Consider the following 16945-nt stretch of genomic DNA (forward strand, 5'->3'; position numbering starts at 1 on the left):
TCTTTATTCAGCAGTACATATGCACCAAATTCCATTTTAGAAGTTTCCATATCATTTTCATAGAAAACAAAGTTTGAAAACAAGTAACATTTAAACACAGCACGGTATTCTACCACAACTGAAACTTTTTTCTTCTTCTTCTTTACAGGACTCAACAAAATCTAAAAATTAACTAGGCTGTAGATTTACCTCATGCAAAGATCTTTATGTTATCTCTGAAAATGAAAAGGATGGCTTTTTAAAGCACATTTTACTGTTTTATACTATTATGGTAACTTGTGTACTGCAACACAGTCTATTTTGAGGGAAATTCATGATTTTTTTTTCATGCAAAAATCTACACAAATTAGTTTTGATGATATGGAAAGCTTTTCATAGCATCAAACATTCATCTGGTGCAAATGCACAGGGAAACCTTCCTGAAAGTTTTCTGACTTGAGAAGCAACTAAAAAGCCATACTAGGTAAAGTAAATAAAAACTAAAAACAAAACAAAAACCCCACAAAAAAAAAAAAAAAAAACCTAAAAAAAAACCCCACAAAAAAAAGAGGGGCAGGGGGAAAAGGAGGGGTGGGAAAAGGGAAGAAGGGAAATAGAAAACACAGGCTGCAGAGTACACCAATGTCTGCTGCTGAACTGGTCTTTGTTTTCATGTCCAGTGTACAGTAACACTTATGATCTCACTTTGATGATTTACTAGGTTTGTTATCAGCCCCCTGAAGGCAAATCAAGCTTGCATGCGTTCACATACAGCACCACAACCATACTCTCGTACACAGTCACTCCAGGACTAGGAGTCTGCTTCATGAATGAAGAGCCCTAGATTTCAAAGATGAACCTGGCTCTCTATCACTGAGCCAGACATTCATTCAACATTGTCCATTCACACACTGCTTCATAGCAAGGCCTGGGCTCATTTTCCTTTGACTTATATGGGCATCCTATTCTCTTTTATGCTTACAAGGCTTGAAGATGACATTACTGCACTTTCCCCTCAGCTGGTATAATGTCAATGTTCCTCCTCAGGCACTGAAGATCTGTGACCTGTAGCCCTTTTACTCAGAACAACCTAAATAAGCATTCATGTAAAGTTTTCATTACATTTTGCCACTCATTCTCACTCGCACCCACTCGCCATCTTGACCTCATTTGGGCATTTTCTGTGATTCCAAATGAAATCTTCACATTTTCTTTCCCGATTTAATGCAGCAGCAGATCCCATGAGCCAAGCTTGATGGATCAAACCTTTTTATATATATGTGTATATATATATATCTCAGTGCTGCATTGTACCTAACTTCCACAACATCTTTCTAAAACTGGAACCCTTCTGTTGGTACATTGGCAGATGAATTGAAACCAAATGTTCCACCTTGTATTGCCTCTGGAACAAGGCTAGGATCTTCATCAATCTAAGGGAAAAAAGGAAAAAGAAGGTGATAATTAGTTTAAAAAGATAGCATTGTAGTACTATTTCCATTTAAAAAGTATGGGAGGGCTTCCCTGGTGACACAGTGGCTAAGAATCCGCCTGCCAATGCAGGGGACACGGGTTCGAGCCCTGGTCCTGGAAGATCCCACACGCCGCAGAGCAACTAAGCCCATGCGCCACAACTACTGAGCCTGTGCTCTAGAGCCCGCGTACAACAACTACTGAGCCTGAGCTCTAGAGCCCATGCTCTGCAACAAGAGAAGCCACCGCGGGGCTTCCCTGGTGGCGCAGTGGTGGAGAGCCTGCCTGCCGATACAGGGGACGTGGGTTTGTGCCCCGGTCTGGTAAGATCCCACATGCTGCGGAGCAGCTGGGCCCGTGAGCCATGGCCGCTGAGCCTGCGCGTCCGGAGCCTGTGCTCCGCAACGGGAGAGGCCACAACTGAGAGGCCCACATACCGCAAAAAAAAAAAAAAAAAAAAAAAAAGAGAAGCCACCGCAATGAGAAGCCCGCACACTACGAGAAAGACCCAACACAGCCAAAAATAAATAAATTAATTAAAAAAAAAAAAAAGTATGGGAGATGATGGGTGCCAACACTGTCCTACCAGCCCTTTAGAAACCTGAAACACTTTATACAGGCTTTTTCTTAAGGGATACCAAAAAGAGAGGAAACTTAAGAGAATATGCAAAACGTGTATCTTCTGAAATAATGAAAGAGAAGTAATACATTGGAGATGGTCCTACATCTCAGAGTATACTCACTGTAATGCTACCACTTTTGGAGAGTAAGTGTATTCTTTGGTTTATCTTTTAATAGCAATTAGAGACAAATGACTTTTGAGCTTAAAGTAGTAAAATAATAGCTCTGCTAAAAATGTATAATATTCTTTCTATATGCTTTATATCTAAATGTTGAAATACCACAAAATTATGCACCTATAGTGTAGTTCCTATAAATAGGCACATCATCTTTATTATTCTTTTCATGATGCAACAGAGTAGACAAGACCTGCACGTTAAAGTACCAGAAATCATAAGGCTTTATGTATACCTAATTATCAATTAGGACTTCTAAAAATCCAACTTTTAAGACATGTGACAAAAACTACCTTTAAAACAGTATGCTTTTCAACTAGTAATATATTCTAGATAGGACTTAGCTTGATAATCTGTAATTCTTCTTTAGTACTGTCCTTGTCAAGTTAATGTTCAAATCATGCATGCTTAACAAAATATTTAATAACATTCCATTTTTTTGTTTTTTGAAAGTTGAGAAAATCATTCAAGAGATCCACTGGTGGTCCTATCTATAATCACTATAATTTCCTAAGAAACAACTGCTTTAATTTTAGATTAAACTTTCCCAAAGAGGTGATACTAAAAATAATTCTTTAATTTCAACTACCATATACTGACAATCTGAAGATACTCTTCTGGACTATACCTTACATTATATAGTAATATATATATTATTATAAGAAATACTTATATTTCTTGATAATTTTTTTCATTTTATCTATCTATCTTTGTATTAGTTTTTGGTCACCAACTAAAAATAACAGTGACAATATATTCAAATACAGATTAATTATTGTCATAATGGATTTATTATAGGATATACTAGGCTTCACTGTTTTGTTTATAAAGACATCAAGGTAAAATAAAGCCTGATTTATTCACTGTCAAAAAATTCTTATACTTCTTCTTTTTTTTGCCATTAGAGCTAGTACTACTTTTTAATACCCTGAAGGACTTTAAAATACTGAAATATTTATACTTCTGAAATAAGTAACATTACTGTCATATACCTATTTCAATTCCATTCCCCCAAAATACATACATATACGTCCTAGCTTACATTTCATCCAGACTTATGTTTATACATAAAACTAAGAAAATTATAAAATTATTAAATACATCATCTGAAGAGAAGAACTGATCAATGATCTCATAGGCCAATTTGTAGATGTCTTCATTTTCATGATTTTGAAGTTGTTCAATTTTCTCCAGTCCTGTAAGAAATTTTATGAAGTGAAATAATGGTAATATTTAAAAAGCAGTGACAAAAAAGTTACAATAATCTTGGGAACACAAAATCCAATTTTGAGGAATCTATTCTAAAGGTGAATCTTATAAATAAAAAGGTTTTATGCACAAAGATATAGCATACTTATCTTAAAAAATTATCTGAGTGTCTAACTACATATAAACATAAGCAATGGGACGTCTATCTACTCAGCAGAATAACTATACACATCAGTGTTTATAAAGAGTAATAACATGTAAAATTGCTTTGTTAAAAGTTAAAGCTGGGAGATCCCTGGTGGCCAGGTGGTTAGGACTCTGGGCTTTCACTGCTGTGTGGCCCGGATTCAATCCCTGGTCAGGGAACTGAGATCCCACAAGCCATGTGGCATGGCCAAAAACAAACAAACACACACACATCCCCAAAGATGCAAGGGAAAAAAAAAGTTAAAAGCAAATTCCTTCTACTTTGTAGCATCTGCCAAGTTTTTCTAGTGAGCATTTAGGAAAAAACTTTTAAGTACTCGTGATTAATAAATATGAATGTTAAGACAGCTATTAAAGTATAATGAAAAATGATCAAGATCAACCACAGTATTTCAGGGGAAAAGGGAATTTTCCCTGTAAATATTAATAAACTTATTAAATCATAGGCAGAATATATAAACTTAACCTATTGATATGCAAACTGGACACTGTTTTGCATTATAGGAGTAATAATTAATTTTAAGGCCTCTGAATTAAAGTGAAATTGCCCTTTCATGAGTGTTCTTCCTTTATCTATTCTTTAAGTGGAGGAAGTTGTTATGGGTATGTTTCTCACTTTTCACACTCTCTTTATGAGGCCCTTCCATGAAAAAGTTTAACTACTACATATAGGCTGAGGACTTATAAATCTATGGCTTCATTTCTTTTCTGAGCTTCAGATGTTGAAAATCTTAAACATGTATGATAATTCCACAAGGATATTTCACAGGTACCTAAAACTCAAACTATCCAAACACAATTTGTTATTTGCCATTCTTCATTTACAGTTTATTATACCATATTCTTACTGGTGATAATCAACAACAGTTTGAAATCTGAGAGACAGACTAATAAGTTCCCCTTACCCTCAATACTCTATAATCAAATCTCAAAAACCTTAAAGTCTATCCATTTCTTGAATCTTGTCATCTCCCCTTTTTCTCTATTATCACTGCCTTCATTTATTGTGGCCTCACCACAATATATAGAAACCACCTAGGTGGTTTCCTGCTTGTCTCTAATGGTTCCATTCCCCTCATATCCATGGCTCCATTTAAACACATCAATTCACTAGGTAAAATCTTCCAATGGCTTGTCATACCCTACAGCAGAATCCTTTGGGAAGTTTATAAGATACATATTCCTAGGGCTCGCCTCCAGTGAAGTAGGCAATGCTCATGGTCTATATTTTTATTTTAATATATAAAAATAAATTTTTAATAATGAAAATGTTTATATGGTAAAAGAAAAAAACATACAAGTAGGAAAAATTTTTAACAATTCCTGCTTTTAATTTTTCTGGTACTCCCTTCCTAATTATTTCCCTAACAGTATTCTCCATGTCCTGTTCCCAACTTGATAGTTATGCATTTTTCGTTGTTGTTCCATTTGTCACTTTAGTAACTTTAAAAATACTTACTTCTTATTAATTTTCAAGCCTCTGAACTCTACTAAGAAAGCTGAAGATACTGGTTCTCCTACTCTTAGTTACCTCTCCCCTCCTTTCATTTACTTCTCAACTTCGATCAGACAGATCTTTACTTTTATGCTTATCCAGGTTGATAACATTTACATGTTATTCCACAGCCATATCTGAGACTTCCATGTTCTGTCTACATGTTAATCCTAAGGGTTGAAAGCTAAGACATGTTGTTTACCTTCCTGGTGGCTCTGGTACACTGCCAGATTTGGGAACCACTGCCCTAAAGTATCTGCTGTGCTACAAAGCTTCTAAGACTGCAGGGGCCTGGTCAATGGCTAAGTCTGCAGCCTTATCTTTTGGCAGTTTCTACCTCATATTTTGTGATTCAGCAACACTAAACTACTTATAATTAGCTGAATGCTATTTCTCACCTCAGACTTTGCTCATGGTGTTATTTCTGCCTGGAACACCTTTCATCCCTTTTTACTTTATTAATCCTTATTCATCTCTCAAAATCCAGCTCAGGTGTCACTTCCTGCTTCTTCCAGGATGGATTAGGGTATTTCCTTTTGTTGTACATTTCTATTAGGGTAATTAGCACATTAAATCAGTTCATATTTATCTCCATGACTAGACTACATGCCTTGAGGGCAAGGACTGTGTCTTGTTTACCACTGTCTTCCCAATACCTTAGCACAGTGCCTGTTCAATATATGGCAACAATTCAGTTACCTAAGCATATGCAAAAGGCTGAGCAGGACTGTACATATAGAATACAGTATTTACTTTATTCTGTTACTTGATTATCTAAGACAGAAAAATACAGAAGTGCTGTATTAGTTAGAAAAGTAGTTACAAAAAGAATATTAAAATGTGGAATAATATCAACAGCTTATAATAAACTTACCTCCACATTCTTCTATAAGATTGGCTATGGTTTCTGCCTCATCTTCAGCCATTTTTAATATATTACTTAGTCCATCAAGTACTACTTGCACAACCTGTGCATCTTTTACAGTCAGCAAATTGCAAAAAGGTGGGATAACATTTTGTTGGATTAGGTAGGCCACCTGAAGAATGAAAATACCATGATATGATAAGTGTTAAGTGAACTTCATTCGTGCACCCTATTTTCTCACAGGAATAATTTTTTTTTTAAATTTTCGTTACTATCTATCTATCTAGCTAGCTGCATTGGGTCTTCGTTGCTGCGTGCAGGCTTTCTCTAGTTGCGGTGCATGGGCTTCTCTCGTTGTGGAGCATGGGCTCTAGGTACGCGGGCTTCAATAGTTGTAGCACCCGGGCTCGGTAGTTGTGGCTCACGCTCTAGAGCACAGGCTCAGTAGTTGTGGCACACGGGCTTAGCTGCTCCGTGTTATGTGGGATCTTCCCGGACCAGGGCTTGAATCCATGTCCCCTGCATTGGCAGGTGGATTCTTAACCACAGCACCACCAGGGAAGTCCTCACTGGAATAATTTTGACTTTAAAATCTTGAATATGGAAATATGACCTCACCTCTCACACGTTAAGTTAGACTACATTAATCTAACCTTTTTTTCTTTTTAATGTTGTATGTTTATTTTTCATGAACTTAGAAAAAAAAACTAAAGTGAAAATGAAGGAATCACTCAACTTCATATGACACATTTCTTTGCCATAAGGAGTACTTCCTTCAGAGATCCTTTCTAACATTAAGAAATTATGAAATCAGTTAAGAGGCTGGATGATTTTTTTTTTAAACTATAATTGTTCAATTTGAGAGCATCCTCTCTTTGCTATAACATTTAGCACTCATATATACCTGGCCACCTCTCAATTTGCTATTCTATTGGTTCCATAAAAACTGCAAAATATTCTTCTATCATTTTTTTATTTAGTTATTTCCATGTATTATATTTATATTCTACTCTGTATTCATATTTGAGTGGATTCACTGGTCACCACCAGTCTATAGCTTATTTGTGACAATTATCAGCTCCAAATTCATCCTTTTTTACTTGTCTGTGAAACATATCTGGGACTTTTTTTTTTTTTTAATTTAGTTTTGGCTGCACGGGTCTTAGCTGCGGTATGTGGGTTTTCTCTTCTCTAGTTGTGGCGCGCGGGTTCCAGAGCGTGCAGGCTCAGAGTTTGCAGCAGGCTCTCTAATTGAGGTCCATCAGCTCAGTAGTTGTAGTGCAACTACATCGTGTAGCTGTAGTGCATCGAACCCATGTCCCCTGCATTGTAAGGAGGATTCTTTACCACTGGACCACCAGGGAAGTCCCCCATATCTGGGACCTTTAAAACTCATTTTCTTTCACCAGTTGGCATAATGTTAAGCTTTGTCACCTGCACAACTATGAGAGTAAGTGTCTCTTAATATTTTATGCCCTAGGCACCTCACATTGTTCACCCTAGTTCTTAGTCCCAGCTTTTTGGTTGAGTTTAGTTCCTTGTTTGGTTTGCTGCCAGATAATTTTTGTTGTTGTTCATTTGTAAGGAGAATCTGTGAGGCAGTTTCATTCTGCCCTATTAACCTAAAAAGTCTTGTTTTTTTCTTAACACTGTTAAAAAACAAAAAGAACAACCCTGACCGTAAGTGCTTCATCTTACCATGGATTAGAAAATTCTTGTAGGCCAAAAAGCTGGAAAGAAAACACTTCACATCTACGAAATATAACTAAAGGAAGTCAAGGTGACACTTTTATATATCACAGAATGCCTGTTATCTTGCTATTATGTTAAATTATGATTTACTAAAATCTAAATCTTAGAATTATTGGTACTGTTATTTTATCAGTTTTGAGAAATAAATAAGAGCTGAACTTACTTGATCTTTCCTTCCGCTAATTGTTAAGTTACTTATGGCCCATGCAGCTTCTTTCTGAGTGCCAAAATCTCCCTGTAAAAGCAAAGGATACAAATTGCAATATAGGGTAAACTGGAAAAGGTGTTTTCTGAAATGATTTTTCAACTGCTTATTCCCCTAGGTTTTCTTCTAGCCTTTCTATATTCATATAATAAAGATAAGGCTTTGAACTCAAATTACCCTAAACAAATGGAGATTCCTTTTTGTGAACTTTCCCGGCAACAAATTGACTTGATATTGCTGTTCAGTAATATCAGATTAAATGAAGTCAATGATAAAATAAAATAAAATCAGTCCAAAAAAAAAAGGAAATGTACAATTGTACTTTAATCAAAGAAATGTCAAGGGTAAGGTATCCTTTTAAACACATGAAGTTTTAAAAATGAAAATACCCACCATTAATGAGACTGTCACAAAGACATTACCCTCATATATTGTCTTTCAAATATAAATTGATAAAATAAATTTAAAAATCATTTAAAAAGTCATATATATGATTTAGTAATCTCACCTTTCAGAATTCACCAAGCAAATAATTCAAAACAAAGTAATATTACGTATCTTTCCATATAATGTCTTAGTAGCACATAAGAGTCAGAAAGTAAAAGCAACTTAAACAATAGAGGAATAACTAATTATAGCAAATCTAAAGGATAAAATAATAACCAGCCACTAATGTTAAGATGACTAGCAACTTGGAAAAATGCTTAGGATATATTAAGAAATAAATATGTAAATAAGAATGAAAATTAAAACTGCAGCGGATTAACACAACACTGTAAATCAATTATACTTCAAAAAAAGAAAAACTGCAGTGGGTTATCTACTATTTATCAGATTGAGAAATCCCAAATATGTGTTGGTGAGACTGGTAGGAGTGTAAAACGGGACAATCTTTCTAGAGGTGGATGGGCATTATATAGCAAATTTACATATATGTCTATTTGTAGATCCAGTAATCCTAAATACTACATGGCAAAAAACATGGAAAAAACTTTACATAGGCATTTCCTTATATTTAAAGTATAAACAATAGACGAATAAACCAAAAACTAATAAAAATGATCATCTGTAAAGGAAGGGAAAGAACAGGGAGAAATGGACAGAAACAGAAGTTAGACATCTGTGTATATACCTTGAAAACAAAGTACATATTTTTTACTTGGAAACTATAAATGCTTCATATAACCACAACAAAATAAAAAACAAGGGAATTCCCTGGTGGTCCAGTGGTTAGGACTCCATGCTCTCACTGCTGAGGGCCCAGGTTCTATCCTGGGTTGGCGAACTAAGATCCCACAAGCCACACAGTGTGGCCAAAAATAAAAAAATAAAAATAAAAAACAAAACCTAAAGTAATTCCCCCAAATAAAAAACAAACAGAAATAACCTAACTGTATATCAAGTTGTGTATGTTAACCACACATACAGGAATTATTTCAAGTGACATTATTTTTAAGTACATCATTGATGGAATACATCCTAAAGACAAAAAAGTCCTCAAGGAAATCTCAAAAGTGGAGTAATCATGTTGTTAGTGTCAATGTAGTCTTGTTATTTTGATAGATTTTATATTATATATCTCTATATATAACTCAAGTAATTATGTTCATGTTTTTGGAAGATTTCCAGCGTAAGAGATAAAAATATAAAATCGAAGAAGTAAAAATAAAAACACTGCTATCTTAAATACCCAGTAATATCTGATAGCTTCCTTTCATTCATGATTTGTTTTTTATGAATCTCATGTTCATAAAATTAAATATGCATATTTTTCACTTTCTTTAAAAAAAATTTATCACCTATTTTGTTCATCAAGCCTAGATACCACGACAACCTGTAGCAATGATCATCCTTAGTACCTGAACTATGATCTTTAAATACCATTTGCTACAAAAAGGAACCAGGACACCCTGGAAAATAGTTAATTCCAGGCGTAGATCAGAAAATATACAAGGTAAGCCTGGGAATCATATCACATCCAAAAGGTAGGAAGCTCTCAAAAACTACTGCAGTGATGTAAAAAAGACACAGGCACCAAATTTAAGAGGTTCCCATTGGTCAGGGACAACCTGAATGTCAGAAAGAATAACTACAAAGGACTAAAACTTATATAAAAAATATGCACATACGTAAATCCATAATTTCCTTAATGACACTAAAAACTTTACACTCTTCTCCTTTTGAGGTCATTAGGGAACCATGTCATTCTAAAAACTGAGTGATAATGAGCAAGAATCAAACATTTGTCTTGCCTTTCCTATATGAAATATATTTTAGAGTAAACCAACAGTTGATAGGGAGAAGCTCTTTTTTCTTCTTTATTGAAGAATCATGGCTAATACATAAAGAATGGCAGAATTACAAAGTCATCATTTTGCAGTTCCTAGTATAATAAGTGATCTAGGTAATGATCATCATGACTGCCGAAAAACCATTATGTGAAAGAATGATGAGTAACTTTATAATAATTGGCTGGAACAGGCTGATAACGTCTGAGCTGACTTAATCTAAATATCACTAAATGTAGGACAAACAGATAGAATGTTTCTCCTCATGTGAATCATTAGCGCACTAAGTATTTCTGCCTAAAAATTGAACCCGATCTACCAGTTTACAGGAAATTAGCCTCTACTACCAGTTTGTAGGAAACATGGAAGAAAAGAAGATCAAGATATCCTCTCTTTAATTAACAGATCAGTGTTGAGAAAAAAACCCTCATGCTGTGAGTGGACACTTTAAACTGTCTCTTTCCCAAACGTTAATGTAAGCATGCAATGATATGGCGTATGATTAAATAGCACACTTACTTGCTGTTTGATCTTGGGCAATTTATTTGTCTATACCATAGTTTCTTCATCTGTCAAATGGGAATAATTCTTAACCTCACAGAGTTACAGTAATAAAGAAATAAAGTAATATATGTAAAGTGCTTGGTACGATATGTAAGCATTTATAGTCAGTAGTAGTAATGTGAATTTTTAATAAACTTCAGGATAATGGTAATTTTTTTTTTTTTTTTGCGGTACGCGGGCCTCTCACTGTTGTGGCCTCTCCTGCTGCGGAGCACAGGCTCCGGACGCGCAGGCCCAGCAGCCATGGCTCACGGGCCCAGCCGCTCCGCGGCATGTGGGATCCTCCCGGACCGGGGCACGAACCCGTATCCCCTGCATTGGCAGGCGGATTCTCAACCACTGCGCCACCAGGGAAGCCCTATGGTAATTTTGATAAAAGAATGATATAGAAAAAGGGTCGGCGTTTCTAAAAGGAACTACTTCCTGTATATAAAAACTGCTTGAAGTTTTAATATTAATACTATTTTACTGTACTACTCATGCCATTGTATAGGTTGTAATTAAACAGAAAAATATATATTCACATAATTATTTTCCTCTTACACAGATACATACAAGATGACTTTCTTACCTTATCCAAAAGGTGTATTATCATTGGTACAAGATTGGCATCAATTACTGCCTGAACCTGCTGCTGATTTCCTGCGGTGATGTTAGAGAGGAACCACACTGCTTCCTGTAGAACAAGACCTTTTCAATATTTCTCATTAAAAAATAAAATCTGCAGCTGAACTAGGAAAAAGCACATTCACTACAACATCCAAATGATTTTATGGAGTATGTTCTATAATAAAAAATTTAAGAATCTGAATTCCTCTATCCCCTTTCCATATTTTTCTTTGGACAAATTGCTAATGACCCTAGTCTAAGTTATAATGAACTAACCCTTCTAAAAAATTCTTGAAAGCAATGTTCCCAAACACTAAGACTCAAAAGAAGCTTGGCTGAACAAATACTAAGGAACTGATGAGCTGCAATACAAATACAAATCCTAAAACAACTGGAAAGGAGATTCAGCATCCTCCTCACATTTATTTATTCTCTCTTCTGTTCTGATTGAGTTGTAGCCAAAGTAGATAAATCTCTCAATTATTCACGATAATGGAGACACAAAAACTGAAATAGTGGATTGTTTTAGTATACTTATTTGTAATAGTCATTCACTGCACCATCTCTCTCAAGAGTTAAAGTGGAACCAGATGTTTGACTGCTTTATTGGTCTACCTTAATGATCTTTTTATGCTACCCTTTACACCACAATGTGCTACTTCCACCAAGATGATTACAAGTCATTTTTTTTCATAGACAATAAATGCATACTAAAAATACAGAACGAAATAAGACAAAATATCTACCTAATGTCCTATGTAGGATATTGCTATAATTTACCAAAGTTAATAAACTTATTAAACATGTGAATTTACTAAAGGGAAACATTTTCTCTATTTTAAAAAAGTAGTAAACAAGTTTTACTCCTAGTGTGCAGTAGGCTCTTTTGGATCAGATCACAGGATCATGTTTAATGAACCTGTTAGAGAGTTTAGGGTGCTAGGCTACTTAGGTGAGCTGTTCTTGGGTTATAATCATCGGCAATGTTGTAATCAACAACCCACGTATTTCTACAACAGCCTCAGATGCACTCCAATGTCAGCATCACCAGTCAGTGCCCCCTTTTCATAGCCTCCACAAGCACACACACATGCACACACACTCTATCAAATAGCTAAAAAATATTAAACTTAGATTACTTATGTATTAAAATCTTCCAATCATACAACATTCAACACCCAATTATCTCTATTTCATCATTTCCAAGAGAGCCAAATGTGCACTGTTTACAATCGGTTTTATATATGGAAAATCATGTACCAATCCATGTCATAGAGAGTAAAATACTTTATTTTCTCTTAATGTCTAAATGACAGTTTATGTTAATAAACGGTATTAAAGACACTTGAGTCTCTAATTTTGGAAATGAAAATGGCTACTGTATATGCTAATTATTAAATAGTATTTAAAAATACTTACTTTATTAATTTTCTCTTTGGGATGTGTTAGAAGTGCGGGGAAGTGTGAAAGAGCATCACAGTTCAAAACTACTTGTGTTTGCTCATCAGTTCCAGTAACAATGTTGCCCACAGCTCGAAGTGCTGCTGTCTGAAACATAAAAAGATTTAATGAGATGTTGTTCTATATGAATCACTTCTTATTACCACAAAGGTATGTTAAGCAGGTTATGAAAGATATATACATATTTATTTCATATAAATTTGTTTTATTTATTTTTGGCTGCCCTGGGTCTTCACTGCTGTGCGCGGGCTTTCTCTAGTTGCAGGGAGCAGGGGCTACTCTTCGTTGTTGCGTGGGCTTCTCACTGCGGTGGCTTCTCTTGTCTGGAGGGCAGGCTCTAGGTGCATGGGCTTCAGTAGTTGTGTCATGCGGGCTCAGTAGTTGTGGGTCATGGGCTCTAGAGCACAGGCTTAGTAGTTGTGGCTCACGGGCTTAGTTGCTCCGCGGCATGTGGGACCTTCCCACACCAGGGCTCGAACCCGTGTCCCCTGCATTGGCAGGCAGATTCTTAACCACTGTGCCATCAGGGAAGCCCCATGTTATAAAAGATATCTTTATGCATTCATGCCTACCTATCCTTTTTGAGCAAGTTGTGTCAGACACTGATTTAGGAACAGAGGAGTGAATAGGACAGACATAAACCCAGCTCCTATGGAGCTTCCATTATTATAAGAGGAAACAGCCAATAAACAAGTAAGTATGAAGGATAATTTTAGATAGTAATTATGGCCATAAAGAAAATAAGATAATACAAAAGTTTTTGCGTGAATATGTTTTCAGTTCCCTTGGGTATATACCTGGAAATGGAATTGCTGGGTCATATAATAACTCTACGCCTAACTTTTCCAGGTACTGTCAAACTATATTCCAAAGAGGCTGTACCATTTTACATTCCTACCAGCAATGTATGAGGATTATACTTTCTCTACATCCTTGCCAACACTTGTTACTGTCTTTTTGATTATACCATCCTGGTGGGTATAAAGTGGTACTTCACTGTGGCTTTGATTTGCTTTGCCTTAATCACTAAGGATGTTGAACATCTTCGTATGTGCTTATAGACCATCTGTATGTCTTCTTTGGAGAACATTAAAAATTTTAAACCATTTAAAACTAGGTTGCTGGGACCTCCCTGGTGGTGCAGTGGTTAAGACTCCACGCTCCCAATGCAGGGGGCCTGGGTTTGATACCTGGTCGGGAACTAGACCCCACACACGCCACAACTAAGGAGCCCTTGAGCCGCAACTAAGAGGCCACATACCACAACTAAGGAGCCCACCTGCTGCAACTAAGACCCAGCACAACCAAATAAATAAATAAATAAATATTAAAATTGGGTTGTCATTTTTTTTTGTTGAGTTTTAAGAGTTCTTTATGTATTTTGGACACTAATACCTTTTCATATATATGATTTGCAAACATTCTCTTCCATTCTGTAGGTTGTCTTTTCACTTTCTTGATTGTTTCCTTAGAAGTTTTTAATTTTGGAAGTCCAATTTATCTATTTTTTTCTTAGTTGCTTTTGGTGTCATATCTAAGAAACTACTGCCTAATCTGAGGTTATGAAGATTTATGCCTGTGTTTTCTTCTAAGAGATTTATACTTCTGAATGTTACATTAAGCTGTTTGATTCATTTTGAGTTAATTTTTAAAAAATATGGTGTGAAGTAGGGCTCTAACTTCATTCTTTTACATATGGATATCCAGTAGCCTCAGCACCATTTGCTGAAAAGACTATTCCTTGCTCACGGAATTTTCTTGGCACCCTTGTTGAAAATCAACTGATCATAAATGTGTAAGTTTATTTCTAGACTCTTGATTCTATTTCACTGATCAATATGTCTATCCTTATGCTAGAATCACAAAGTTCTGTTTCCTCTAGCTTTGTAGTCAAGTTTTGAAGTGAGAAATCCCCAAACTTGGTTCTTTTTCAAGATTGTTTTGGTTATTTCTGGGTCCATTGCATTTCCATATGGATTTTAACAGGAATTGCATTTAATCTGTAGATAAATTTGGGAAGCACTGCCATCCTAATAATACTGAATCTTCCAATCCACGAACATGGATGTCTTTCCACTGATTTAGGTCTTGTTCAACTTCTTTCAAAAACGTTTTGTAGTGGCCTAGCTTCTTTAACAAATAAATTTAACAGGGGAAAGAAAAAAAGGAGAAGGAAGTTGTAGAGTAACAGAAACATAAAGACATAGCTACCACATGCAATGTGTTGACCTTGTTTGAATACTGATTTGGTCAAATTGTGAAAAAAAAATGAGGCAATAAGTAAAATTCAGATACTGATTGGATTTTAACATTACGGTTTCCTAAAGTGTTCTAATGGTATTGTGGATATATTAAAAAAAAATAGCCTTACTTTTTAGAGATGCAACCTGGGTGAAATTAGGCGGTATCTGGAATATGTGTCAAAATAATTTGGCAGGGAAGTAGTGATATAGAGGAAACCTACAGAGTTCATTACATTTTTCTTTCTATGTTCCTAAATTATGGCATGAAAGTTAAAAAAGTTTTTAAAAATCTCTATTAGTTACCAGGTAAAGTACAGAACATAACTTTCCTTGAGAGTTGGCTCAAGTGAAAGTCCAAGCCCTATTTTCTCAATAAAGTCCAGTATTAAAACTGAAGATGCATTCTGAAAAAACAAAAACAAAATGCAAACCAAAAACCTATACCAAGGCATAAGTACCACACTTAAGAAATGCAAACTTCGTAAGAATCTAGTAGGAATATTTAAAATAAACCACAAATAACCCTGAATGACAAATTATTCTATTAATCAATTTTTCTGAATTTAGCTAACTGTTCCCTCTTTTCTTTAAAGTGCTTAAATTTTATAGCAGTGGGTCTCCGTTTTGACAGTATATGAATATAACCTAAAGAGCTTTTTACAGCCCAGGTTTCTAGGAAATATCCAGATTTACTGAAACAGAATTTCTAGGAGTAGAGCAAGGGAAATACACTAATTTTGTTTCTTTAGGCTTCCCACTGCTGATTTTATTGTCCAGCCATGGTTGAGAAATAGTGAATCAGGTTAACAGTTTTCCTTATGCTATTATTGTGCTTTATAGGCTCTTAGTCATTCTAAGATTAAAGCATGCTATTTACCTCAGAAGGATAGGGAGAGCTTGCTGCTTGCTGCATCTCCCTTTACCACCGTAGTCTGACAGCTACTGCTTATAATATTTGTGTGAACTTCTCACCTTCTCTTTTTTGGCTCTTTCTAGATGCAGATTCTTTGGGATAAATATTTATATGGAAGGATTTTAAAATAATAAAACAAAACAAAATTAAAGAAAAAGATCTTAAATAACTGAGAGAAGACAATTTAGGAAGCCCCTAAGCAGCACATTTCAGTACAAAGCCTTTATCACAGTGCCAGTGAAGCTAAGCATTAACTAAACTTGCCAGGTGCAGTGAAGGAGAATAAAAAAGGACAGCCGTTGGGGGGAGTGGGGTGGGGGAAGGAGCAGGAGAGTGGAAGAAGAAAAATAGGAAAAGTAGGAAAAATAATCAGTACTTGTTTCAGATGCTACCCAAGTTGCTATATGAACTGCCCTGGTCTACGTTAGAAATCAGTAATTTACAAAGAAGTCAACTTGGCTTTTTTTGGGGGGGGGCTGGGGGGGAGAGGAGGAGGTTCGTGTAGTAATCTATTTCATTTTCTTCATCTTTTAAATGGGGATATAATAACACTCTTTTCATCACAGATATGTTGTTATTAGGCTAAAAAAACACTTTACACTATTGACATTACCCATGTTCAAATGTCACACTTAAAGCAAACAGTGACATGTTTTTATCAATAAAAAACTCACCTGAACCTTAACTTCCTGGTGGCTGAGCAGAGGAACCAAATGAGGGACTATTCCAGAGTCTATTACCATCTGTATCTGTTCGTTGCCAGCATCAGTAAGGTAAGAGAGGGCCCAGACCGTATCTACCAATATCTAATGAATAAAAAAAATTCAAATAGCCTTTGAATATTTTCTCATTTCAAAAATTCTTAACCATATGGACTAACCTATG

The 16945-nt window shown here is 35.6% G+C and overlaps 1 protein-coding gene and 1 non-coding gene across 2 annotated transcripts in view; both read right to left on the bottom strand.

Moving 5' to 3' along the window:
• Positions 1-804: 804 nt before the first annotated feature.
• Positions 805-16945, bottom strand: part of KPNA4 (karyopherin subunit alpha 4) — a 57028-nt gene continuing 40887 nt past the window's right edge. The window contains exons 11-17 of the mRNA XM_060099089.1: positions 16735-16866; positions 12863-12991; positions 11406-11510; positions 7941-8012; positions 6035-6197; positions 3351-3445; positions 805-1412 (exon numbers count right to left, since the gene is read on the bottom strand). Of these exons, the coding sequence (XP_059955072.1) occupies positions 1314-1412; positions 3351-3445; positions 6035-6197; positions 7941-8012; positions 11406-11510; positions 12863-12991; positions 16735-16866 (795 nt within the window). The 3' untranslated portion in view covers positions 805-1313. The remainder of the gene's footprint in view (positions 1413-3350; positions 3446-6034; positions 6198-7940; positions 8013-11405; positions 11511-12862; positions 12992-16734; positions 16867-16945) is intronic.
• Positions 12330-12648, bottom strand: LOC132491494 (small Cajal body-specific RNA 7). Its single transcript, XR_009532707.1, has one exon. It is a non-coding gene; the product is annotated as a small Cajal body-specific RNA 7 (non-coding RNA).

The sequence above is a fragment of the Mesoplodon densirostris genome, chromosome 5, assembly GCF_025265405.1.
Source record: "Mesoplodon densirostris isolate mMesDen1 chromosome 5, mMesDen1 primary haplotype, whole genome shotgun sequence".
Lineage (NCBI taxonomy): Eukaryota > Metazoa > Chordata > Mammalia > Artiodactyla > Ziphiidae > Mesoplodon > Mesoplodon densirostris.